The 11907-nt window shown below is 44.0% G+C and overlaps 1 protein-coding gene across 1 annotated transcript; it reads right to left on the minus strand.

Moving 5' to 3' along the window:
• Positions 1-5428: 5428 nt before the first annotated feature.
• LOC134437392 (C-type mannose receptor 2-like) lies at positions 5429-11159 on the minus strand. The gene is made up of 9 exons (XM_063186884.1): positions 11128-11159; positions 10616-10637; positions 9482-9821; positions 8350-8700; positions 7712-7963; positions 7272-7535; positions 6093-6190; positions 5723-5905; positions 5429-5454 (listed from the first exon to the last, which is right to left on the minus strand). Exons 1-8 carry the CDS (start codon positions 11157-11159, stop codon positions 5777-5779), a joined length of 1488 nt encoding a protein of 495 aa, XP_063042954.1. The 3' UTR covers positions 5429-5454; positions 5723-5776.
• Between the last annotated feature and the right edge of the window lie 748 nt (positions 11160-11907).

The raw sequence follows: 11907 nt of genomic DNA on the forward strand, positions 1-11907 counted from the left end.
GGTTTTCAGACAAATGGGGACTGCAGCTTGTTCTAGGGATATGTTAAATATGCAGGTAAAGACTGCACTTAGTTGGCCTGCACAGTGCTTTAGGACCTTCCCAGGGACCCCGTCTGGTCCTGGTGCTTTGTGAGGGTTAATGCTGCTGAGGGCTCGCCGAACCTCATGCTCGCTTAACACCAGGCCTACATGTGGGGCATTGTCTATCAGTTCAGTGGGGGAGTGAGGGATGGGTCCCTCATCGAACCGTGCAAAAAAGTTGTTGAGGTCATCCGGAAGAGTTGAATTGTGAGAGCTGGGCAGACAGGGGTTTGTGCTCTTGTAGTTGGTGTAGGATGTAATGCCCTGCCACATACGTCTGGGATCAGAGTTCACAAAGTGCTGTTCTATTTTTACTTTATAGGAGTGTTTAGCTTCCTTGATGCCCCTCTTCAGGTTGGCCCTGGCTATGGTGTAATTTGATTGATCACCAGAGTGAAACGCATCGTCTCTAATTGCCAGCAGGTTCTGGACTTGACTGTTCATCCAGGGCTTGCGGTTTGGAAATGTGTAAATGGTCTTGTGGATGGTGACATTATCAACACAGAAGTTAATGTAGTCCAGAACCGTTGATGCATATGTATTTAAGTCTGATTGATTAAAAAGTTCCCAGTCAGTGTCCTCAAAACAATTTTGCAAACGTTCAATTGCTCCTTCAGGCCAGACTTGGATGACCTGGCTAGTGGGCTTTGACCTGGCGATGAGCGGCTTGTACGCAGGGGTCAAGAGCAGAGGGGTGTGGTCGCAGCTACCGAGGTGAGGGGAGGGGGATGCTTTGTATGCGCTGGCTATGTTGCAATAAACAACGTCTAATGTGTTCTTTCCTCTGGTTGGAAAATCAACAAACTGATGGAATTTAGGCAGAACTGACTTAAGATTGACATGGTTGAAGTCACCTGCTGTAACGAACACGGAGTCAATGCAATCTTTGCGTTCACTTGGGGGGGAATATAAACAGTGAGGAGAAACACCGCGGTGAATTCTCTTGGGAGGTGAAACGGTCTGCACTGCAGAGAAAGAAATTCTAAGTCCGGAGAGCAATGTTGTTCAGTGATGATAACAGAGGTGCACCAAGAGTTATTCACGTAAGTACACACACCTCCTCCTTTCACCTTTCCGGAGTCGGCAGTTCGGTCCGCCCGGTAAACAGTCCATCCAGCAATCTGAATAGCAGAGTCGGGGATGTTGCCGCTTTACCAGGTTTCCGTAAAGAGAAGAGCACAGCTGTTCCACCTCTTTGTTGAAATCCTAAGTCTCAGCTCGTCAAACTTGCTGGTAAGGGACTGTGTGTTAGCGAGGACCAGGCTGGGGAGTGGAGGTTTGTTTGGGCAGTTCTTCAGCCTCTCACGAATGCCGCCTCTCTTTCCGCGCTTCTTCCTCCGACGGCGACGGTGAGATTTGCGCCGGGCGATTATCCATGCAGGCACCGTAGTTCTGAGTAGTTCCTCGGGGATGTCCGTGGGTGGTGGGGGAATAAAACTTTCCAGTCGGATATCGATCAGTTTTTCCGGACTGTACACTGCACATGCACTTACTGATTGTAAACTGACACTATATCTAAGTAAAACAATATTAAAAACTACAAAATAGAACAAAAAGTGGCATTTGTTTTGGGAGCTCCGGGCCGCAGCATCTAGATGCGCCACCATGGCAACGAACACCAATATAATAATATAAGGGACCAATATTGAAGAAAATTCCAAAAAATTAGAATTTTCTCTCATTGCTTTCATGGTTCAGGTTTCACAGGGTTAAATGCGCGATCATACTTTATATTTTGAATATTATCTTAACTTTTTGATTTCAGTAGGTCCATCTTTTATTTAGTGCCGTACCAAAATTATTCATGGCTTATTGAGTAAACAAATGACTTTTGTCCGAGAGCCACATGCAGTTCCCAAAAGAGCCACATGTGGCTCGCGAGCCATAGGTACCCGTCCCCTGCTCTATCGCAACCTCAACGGAAGATCAAAGGTTTGCCTCTGTCAATATTAGACCGTTTGAACATGTCTGAGTGCATTGCGTCTGGTGCTATACACGCATAAGCAGGAACGCTACAAAAACAGAATTTCTCCGAATCAAAATATCTTTATTGCGTAAAAGTGTCACATGTGAAAACAATATAGACCAGATGGAAACATTTACACTTTCTGGATGGAACACCGGTGTAAAAGCCACTCTCTCGGATGTAATTCTTGTATTTTATTCTAGTCGGTTAGCATGACAGTCCATGCTAACCCACTAGAATAAAATACAAGAACAGAGACCAGAGAGTGCAGCTTTTTCTACTAATCTAATGATCATAGTATGATCAGTAGTGTGTGTGTGTGTGTGTGTGTGTGTGTGTGTGTGTGTGTGTGTGTGTGTGTGTGTGTGTGTGTGTGTGTGTGTGTGTGTGTGTGTGTGTGTGTGTGTGTGTGTGTGTGTGTGTGTGCGTGCATGTGTGTGTGTATGTGTGATATTGAGCAATATAGTAATAATATCAATAACAGCAAACCTTAACCCATAAATATCAAAGACAGCAAACCATGAATTGTAAATGCCAAATAACAACAAAACAAAAACGTGAACAGCAAAACACCAAAATCTGTGGAATCCCAAACACATCAAACCGTCAAGAGTAAATACCAAACACATCAAATCGTAAGGATAAAATATCAAACGTATTAACCCTCAAAGTTTAAATCCCAAACACATCAGATGTGTAAAGTGAGTTAAAGTTACGCAAAACTCAATGTTTCAATCTCGGGTACTCCACCCACTTTGTGGGAAAGCAGTCAACTTTGAGTTGCTCTGACGGCCCTGGGTAGAGGCGTGCTCAAAGCAGTGACGTGGTTTAAGCAGACTTTCAATTGGGACGAAGACAATGTTTGCGTTAAACTTCGGCACAGCCTTTTCTGCCCTCAACCAGTAGCAAACCAAGCGAGGTGGGTCAACCCTGCCGTTTGAGAAACGTTAATTGTAATGCTCTAGTGCAGTGTTTCTCAACCTTTTTTTAGGCGAGGCACCCTTTCAATTCATGAAAAATTTCAAGGCACCCCAAACCAACAAGCTGTAACATGGCATCGCATCCGAAACCACACAAGCTTAGAAAAGTAACACATTTGGAGATGTCACACTACCTATGCTCGAAGTTGCAGCTGACTGGGGCAACATGTATTTACTTTATTGTGCGTAAATGGCAGATGAAAGATTCCACTTACTTATCAATTTAGACAAATATGTATTATATTACATAATTTATTTATCAGCCACGTTTCCGCGGCACCCCTGAAGGGGACCTACGGCACCCCAGGGTGCCCCGGCACCCCTGTTGAGAAACACTGCTCTAGTGCATAGGTGGCTAAATCGCGGCTCTTTGTCTGGTGTCTTGCGGCTCTTTCGTTCATGTCCAAGTTTGTGTTTATGTCCCACAGGCAATATGCATTGGAATTGTGCACACAAAGTTGATTAGAACTATGGCAAATAAGTGCCCTGTGGTCTTGGTACTGTAGTAGGCCTTGCCTAAATGTGTCCTGAATGATCACATTGGTGTGTGAGTGACATTTGTTACTGCAAATACAAGACGTGATTTAAGCCTATCTAAAAATAGCGCTTTAAAAAGTGACCGCGTCTTTCGCTGACTAGACAAAATAGCGGCGAAAATGTTTTAACCTGAAAGATTTGGCCATCACTCCTCAATAAGGTCAAGAAAATGTGCTGTCCATATTTGTAGATTCTATCGCTCGGATATGGCGGTTATAAATGTGCAAATGATATGAAGAGAAAGGCGTCTGGAGCAGAGATGCGCCGAGAATCTCTGTCCTGCATAGCCATCTCTGCGCTCTGATAGGAGGAGTGTTCATGGCTATTGACCTGAATGTGAAAGTAACTCAGTTTAGTCTCAAAAAGAAAACTTTGTTTTTTCCCCTGGCCCCCTGTCAGCACCCGCTGAAACATTAATGTTGAAAATGAATGGCGATTTGACGAACCACCTTATTAATTTTGGATGTTGTCATCAGCCATCCAATGATCATCTGTGTGCAAGAAAGCGGTGCCTGTGCGCCTAACCCCCGAATGAGCTAAGAGAGGCGGAGAATCTTTGTGCCGCGTTACTTCGTGCTCTGTTATAAAGACTGCTCATGGAAATGATGCTGTGAAACGTGTTTTATTAAAATATGAAATAATTTATGAACATAATTTTGACCTGTGTACCCTTGTCTTCTTATGTAGCCTAAAACAAAAACCTTTTCCCCCAAAAAATTGAAGCAGTAAAAAAAAAAATGGGTGGGGGGTTATCTTATATTCAGTATTGTCTTGTAGTCAGGCCTTTAAGTTGGAGTGTAACATCAATCTGACACTTTGTGTGTGTGTGTGTGTGTGTCTGTGTCTGTGTGAGAAAGGAAGAGATGGTTGATGTTCATGCCCATGTGTTGTTGTGTATGCCTGCTCTAGTGCCTCTTTTCCACTGTCGCTACAGGCCTACAGCTTGACAAAGCGCGACTCGGCCGACACTTTTTGGTTTTCCAATAGGCATGACACAGCTCAATCGTAAAGCAAAAAGTGGCGGCCGAGTCACACTGTGTCGAACTGTAGGCCTGAAAACCTCTAGTGGAAAAGAGGCAGAGGTCAGACTAAGTTTCGAAGAGATTTGATAATCAGGTCCTCGCTGGATTTAGCCTAATGTGGCAGTCACTCGTTTGTGAAATGGGACACAGAAGTCTTCTTAAAGCCAGGCTGAAACTACACGACTCCCGATTGTGTGTCTGATTTTGACGTCGGGATGCACCGCACACCAGAAGAGAATCGCAACTGTCGATCTTATCCCTGCTCGGAACCACGAGACAATGCCCGACGTTCTATTTCCAGTTGCAAATATCAAACACTGTTTGATATCTATGATTTGCGATCAGCGACTCTTTCAGCTGCCAAAGTTTGATCTTAGAACATTGGCCACTTATAATTACAACTCGTCCTGTGTTTCTGCAAACTCGTCTTTGATCTTAGAACATCGGCCACGATGAGGAAATTTTTCGCGACAATAGATTGCGATGGTCCTGGGGGGCAACGTTCCACCGATTGTCGTAAGGGGGTTTTCTCAGCCAAGAATCGGGCCGATAGTCGTGTAGTTTGAGCCAGGCTTTAGAGCCCTTCTCTGGTCACCTAGTAACAACTGGACTCAGTTCTGCAGTTGTCACGTCAGACCACAATAAACAATAGAAAATAGATGTATTCGTTATGTCTTCTTATGAAGTCAAGTCTTAAGTTTTCTTTTGTTTCAGACATGTTACATTTGTATACTTTTCCTGACATGTTTGACTGAAATGAACTCTTGGGGAACCGTGGCCATGGAGGATTCACAACCCGGAGTCACCTTGCTTGGTGTGCGACTGTGACATACATAACTCCTCACACTCTGAAGCATGTATTGACAGCCTAAAGTGGAACAGTCATCTCAATGATTATATGAAACAGTACACACACACTCACACCAATCCAAAGCCACCAAGAAGACAGGATGTGACAAACCAGGATGTGAAATATTATACAATAATATTCTGTGAAACATCACCAATAGAGAACTGAATATCAACATCCAAATCAAAATGACACATACAAACCCATTGTTATCTTAAAGACATACCATACCGTATAATGAATATTGTATTAAAGATTCAGGAGAACCTGAAGAAACACTAACTACCCTGTGTAATGTGGGCTGCCAGTGATGACTTCCCTAAATAAACTCAGAGTGTGTTCAGAACTCATCTCTCTTCTCCTTCTTCTTGTCGTTCTTCTTCTTGTGGAACACCTTTCCATCTGGTTGCTTCATCCAGGAAAGCTTCACATCTCCTCGAAACCCCTTGGCCTTCAGTCTGTCCCCAATCTGAAGAAGAAAACCAGAAGTGATTTAGAGAACAAGAGGTGTGTGTGTGTGTGTGTGTGTGTGTGTGTGTGTGTGTGTGTGTGTGTGTGTGTGTGTGTGTGTGTGTGTGTGTGTGTGTGTGTGTGTGTGTGTGTGTGTGTGTGTGTGTGTGTGTGTGTGTGTGTGTGTGTGTGTGTGCTGGGCTCACCTGCTGAAGAAAGGCCTTCTGCACGTCAGGATCTTCCATGTCCATATCGTCAGATGCCTCCATTTCCACTCTCACCATTTGAGTCCTTTTCACATGACCTACATAAGGGCAACACACACACACACACACACACACACACACACACACACACACACACACACACACACACACACACACACACACACACACACACACACACACACACACACACACACACACACACACCAGGCGAGTAAGATGTGGGGAGGAAACCACACCTTCACTGTAACAGTATAGGGAGATCTGAGGTAATTAAGTTGACAGATCACAAAAAGATTCAGTGATATCTAGGGCTGAGACATTATTCTTGTTTAATTTTGTTTAATTAATCACGTGATTCGATTAATTAATTAATGCGATTAAGAAATTAATCACAGTATAATATAGCTACATAGTTCTGGATTAGACCAGTGGAGGCCTGCTGAATTGAGAAGGGTTTCTCTCTTCTTCTCTTCTTCTTTAAAAATGAAGTTTTAGATGAAGCTTATTTATTGTAATTATTCAAAATCCATGTGCAAAAAAAATATTTTTCACTGTTCTCAAATCAGATATTTAAATGTGATTAAAATGCAATTAATTCGATTACATAATTCCAAAGCCTATAGATTAATTCGATTAAAAATTTTAATCGAGTCCCAGCCCTAGTGATATCATTCTGAGTGTGTGCTTTGTCTGTGTGATGAGCATTACATTCAAGTGTCTATTTATTCGTTATTGACAAAACTAAATGTGGAAAACCATTTATTTACTGACAGTTTAGGTTTAGGGATGGATTTTTTTCTGTGCTACAAGGCATTACCAGCCAGAACCAATAGGATGAAGAACAGCTTCTTCCCCAAAAATTGTTACGACAATTAACTCACACTTACTGGACTATGTTCATCTGTAAAGGACTGTGGGAAGCTCACATCTCAGTATATTTTGTATTATGACAATAAAGGCTTTCTATTTTATTCTATTCTATTCCATTCTATTCTATCATTCTTTCATTAAGTAACACAATAGGTGTTGAGGGCTACATATGGCCCCGTAAGATTGTCTTGTTCGGGCAGTGGTCATAAAAAACATACGGTAGACTGCATCAAATGTTAATGTGTTTCTTTGTAATCAGTGATAATATTGAGTGAAATGTTGACTCACCCTGGTTGGCAATGGTAGTGGACTTGCTCACATATGACTGATGTGGGCGAGCTTTCCTGAGTCCATCACACTGATACTGGCCTGCCTCTAGGGGGAGTGTGATGGTGACGATCTGACCTGTCTTGTGAGGAATCTGACTGCCGTCCTTAAACCAGCCATAACGCCAGTCAGTGTACTGTGTTATGTTACACTTCAGAGTGACTTCATCTCCAGAATAAAAGGGACTCTGAGGAGACACCACCTCCACTGTAGCATTAGGGAGGGCTGAAAACAAAGGACACCAGAACCTGAATGATGTGTCGCTACGTACATCAGTGCTCAACACCCGAAAAGGGCAGAGTAGTTATTGTTAAACATTAGCCATAACCAATAAATATGTGTCAAATGTCATATATTTTATGTCAGTGATTATTAGTGATTAGTACTGAGTGTCGACTCACCCTGGTATTTAATGTCAAGAGGCTTGCTGATGTAGGGTGCCACTGAAGAACCTCCTCTCTGCCTGTGGCACTGGTACTGACCTGGGAGTGTGATGGTGATGGTCTGACTAGTCTCGCCAGGAACTGTGTTGTTATCCTTTAGCCAGACATACTGGTGCTGGCCTGCATACCTGGGTATGTCACACCTGAGGGTGACTTCATCTCCAGAGTACAAGGGAGGCTGGGGAGACACCACCTCAACTACAGGGAGAGCTGAGGGTTGAACACAAACACAAAACTCATTTCAGTAAACAGGATAAAATGGCACAATAATACTGAATCACATGATCAATATAGACATTAGTATTACCAGCACAAAAACAACAAACATCAGAAAAGATTTCAGTAATATAAAACATCAAGAAGAAGAAGAAGAAGAAGAAGAAGAAGAAGAAGAAGAAGAAGAAGAAGAAGAAGAAGAAGAAGAAGAAGAAGAGGGACAGTAGAGAAATGACAGGGAGAGAGACAGGGTGGGAAATGACAGGCCGAACTCGAACCGGGGTCCCAAGCCCATTTCGGCTTGGATGCCTTAGCACGCAGTGCCACAGCACCACCCATATGCATTTATATGCTGCTGAGCTGAGGGCTGTAAGACTCACCTTCGTAGCAGACAAAGTATCTTCGACTATCACAGGATTCATCATTCCACAGACCAGAGGACCGCATTACCACACAGGGACTGTGTGAACTGGAGTAGTAGCTGGGTTGCCCAGATGCCCAGTTGCGAAAGGAGGAGCTGCTGCCATCTGACCACTCCCACTCTCTGAAAAGGCCGATCCAGGGAAAGGGATTATATGCTAGTCCACTAAGAATGTCTGTGTAGATCTTGTCATTCGCAGCCTGGTTCCTCACGCTGGCCAGGTCTGTGTATTTGTCTCGGCAGTATCTCTGAGCATCTGCCCAGTTCTTCTTCTCTTCAACCAGCACATAGGGGGGTGTGGAGTTTGGCCCTGTAATAATGGACAATACTGTATGTCACAGTATGTTGTATAGGGACCAAGCACAGTCTAATAGTCTGACATGACATGACAAATGCATTTTTATGCATGAGGGAATAAGGGAGCCTGGGTGGTGTCTCACCATTACCGCAGAAATACACCAGCGGCGATCTGAGCGAGTCGAGCGACGGAAGTAATTGACTTTGTATTGAGTCGAGAGACAAAAGCGATTCTGGAGACTAGAGCGATGGGCGCGACGAGCGCGAAAGTTTGAAGTTGAAATCTTTTCAACTTTCTATGATGCGGTTCGGCGACAAGCCGCGACAGCCAATGACTGTATAGAGGTCAGTGACCACAGCCAATGGGAATACTTGAATGCTTTGCCTTCTGCCTGTACGGACATACTCTTGTCTCCTCAATCGCTTGTATCGCTTGCTGCTACACTCTGTCGCTTGAATCGCATCGCCGCTGGTGTATTTCTGCGGTTAGGGGTGTAAATCACAGCCTTCACAACGATACCATATGGTATCGATTTCTTAAATCAGGGATTTGAATTTTTTTCGATACTTAAGAATTCCCCACGATACGATGTGATTCGGTTCGATTCGAATTTTTCCAATTACTTTTCCACTATGGAAATGGTGTTATGGAGCTAGGGCATTGCACAGGGGCCAGCAATTCGATTCTTTTCGATTCTTAAGAATGCCCCACAATGCGATGAGATTCGATTAAATCGCAGGCCGATACTTCCGATACATCGATACATTTCGATTTTATTTACATCCCTACTCACCATTGTAGCAAATTGACTGACGCAGCACACTGCAGTAGCAATCGTGCCACTTCCCCGCATTGGAAATGCAGCCACAGTCTAATCCAGCTCTGGGTGTTGGTTGGCCTCTATCTGTATCCCAGTTCCAGAACTCAGCCTCATTTTCTCCATCAGCCAGAGACCACTTCCACCTGCCCTGCCTCAGCCCAATCCAAACCCTCCCCTCCGCCCCAACATCCTGGATCACTCTCTTTAGCTTCTCTATTTCCGTCATGTCGTCTATGGTGGCCAGGTCAGTGAAGTTGTCTCTGCAGTGCTGCTGAGCTGCTGTCCAAGTCTTCCACTTCTTCACCACATGGAACTGACGTGGCACAGAGGAGGAGAGGCCACACACACCTGAGAGGTGAGGTGAAGAAAAAAACACACACGCGCGCACGGGTACACACACACACACCCACATGCATGAAGGCCGTCCCATTACTGTTGTGATTCAACTTGTTACTGCACACCATGCATCCAAACAGTAGATGGTCACTGTAAAACTACTATCAGTTACTTAAAGCGGAATTCACCTTTCAACCAATATTGTGCCATATCTCTGTATTTGACCACATTGTAAATATGGAAATTGTTGGATGACCCAGAACTGATATTGTTGTTGTTACTGTTGCTGTTATCTGGTAAAAGTTGACTTTAGGGGTCATTCCCCCCATGCCATGTGGTGGCTCAAACCACTGGGGTGGGGTGTCACTGGCCCTTGCAAGACAAAGGACACTTTTGGGGTGGGGGGTTGCCGTATATAAGCTCACCTCAGAAATTCCTCTGGGAGTCTCTTTCCATCTCTAAAGGGGCTCCAACCTCTGTCTTTCTCTCCCTCTCTCTTTCTCTCTCTCTGTCTATCTATCTTGGGTAAACTGTATTTGATTTCACTGTATCCTATGTAACCTGCAGTAGCCTTGAGTTAAATGTAATGTTACCTTGCAGTTGATAATTAAATTGTCATAACATTCATTCATTTGCATCTCCTCATCTGTACGCATGCCATTTGCCTTTCCTGTGTCTTAAGTTAAGTTAACACTGCTTCTGTTTCAAATGCCCACTCCTTTCCGTCGTTGGTTAGGAATAAAGTGGAGGGAAAAGTTTTTATACTTTTACAGTGGTGACCCCGACGTGATCCCTGGATACGCAAAAATTTGGAGTCAGATTAACGAAAAACAATTCTGCATTGGGACGTGTGAACAAATCTGAGGGTTGGTGAGTAGGAATCTAACTTATTTCAAGTACATTGAGAAAGTGTTAAAATCTCACCAGCAAATTCAGAAAGTTCGGCTTTCCTTCCCATGCAGAATGGACAAACATTTGGGCAGAAGTAAACTTCTGAACGCAGTGAAATGCAATTTGGCTGATACATTAGATAAACTGGCTACCAAACGCATTACGGTAGAATCTAATGAGGAGGATATATATCATTACTGGTTGTTTTATGGCATGCGTAAGACAAAAGCAAAGCAACGCAAATATTCTGAAGGCATTATGCATATACTGTATGAGAAGCAGCAGAAAGTGATTGAAGAACAAAATCAGACAATTGAACGGCTGAATGATTTCCTTGCAACTGTTGTGAACAATATGGAACTGTTAAATGGGAAAATGAATCGTGAGCGCACCGATGCCGCTGGCACATCTGCCCGCGCTCCATGTGATGCCGAGACAAAAGCTGTGGTTAGCGACGCCTCTATAGAAGAGCGCAGTGCGGCCGCCCTCCGATGCCTTGCAAGGTTGAGCAAACAAAGGCCCCAAAAGAAGCGCTCTAGGCGAAAAGTAAGCGATCACGGCAAATGTTGTAAATCCTGCAACAAAGCAGGGCATGAAGCGCAAAAATGTTGGCAACTTGGACTGGGCCATCCTCCGCCATACTTCCTCAAGCGTCGCGCATCACTCGAGACTGATAAAGCAGCTCGTGTGACTCGCCGACCTTCGAGAGATATCGCGCAGGACCCCCGCCGCCACCTCCAAGAAGGAAAAAATCCACAAATGTTCACGACATGCCTATGATTTTCAGACCGTTGCTCCACTATGCGTATGATGGATAATTTGTGTATTTCTCCCAGTATGAACAGTATTCACACAGGTTTTGACCAGATGTGTTCACCTTATCTTAAGAGTTCATTTCGAAGTGAGATGCCCACGGATCAGCGCAATTAAACGCAGACAAAGTCATAACGCAGCGGTGTGGTAAGAAGACACGTTTGCTTGCTAATGAGCATAGACTTCTCATAGCCATGTAATGCATTACTGTGTCCCCACCGCGTGGCTTTAGTAAATTTCGCACGGGGCGTTTTCACGTTTTAAAAGTTATCACCTTTGCTGTTTACCTCGCCACCTTCAAGAAATTATTCACAATGCCTGTTATTTTCATACTGCACATGTGAAAGTTGAAATGTTAT

This window comes from Engraulis encrasicolus, chromosome 21, assembly GCF_034702125.1.
Source record: "Engraulis encrasicolus isolate BLACKSEA-1 chromosome 21, IST_EnEncr_1.0, whole genome shotgun sequence".
Lineage (NCBI taxonomy): Eukaryota > Metazoa > Chordata > Actinopteri > Clupeiformes > Engraulidae > Engraulis > Engraulis encrasicolus.

What these genes read in the sequence shown, in the direction of transcription:
- LOC134437392 (XM_063186884.1), bottom strand. Translation starts at nt 11,159, where the DNA reads ATGGAGCGCGGGCAGATGTGCCAGCGGCATCG. An exon ending in TCAGTCAATTTGCTACAATG is followed by an intron (nt 8,701 to 9,481) that starts GTGAGTAGGGAT and finishes CCATTATTACAG; the next exon opens with GGCCAAACTCCACACCCCCC. An exon ending in AGAAGGCCTTTCTTCAGCAG is followed by an intron (nt 5,906 to 6,092) that starts GTGAGCCCAGCA and finishes TTTCTTCTTCAG; the next exon opens with ATTGGGGACAGACTGAAGGC.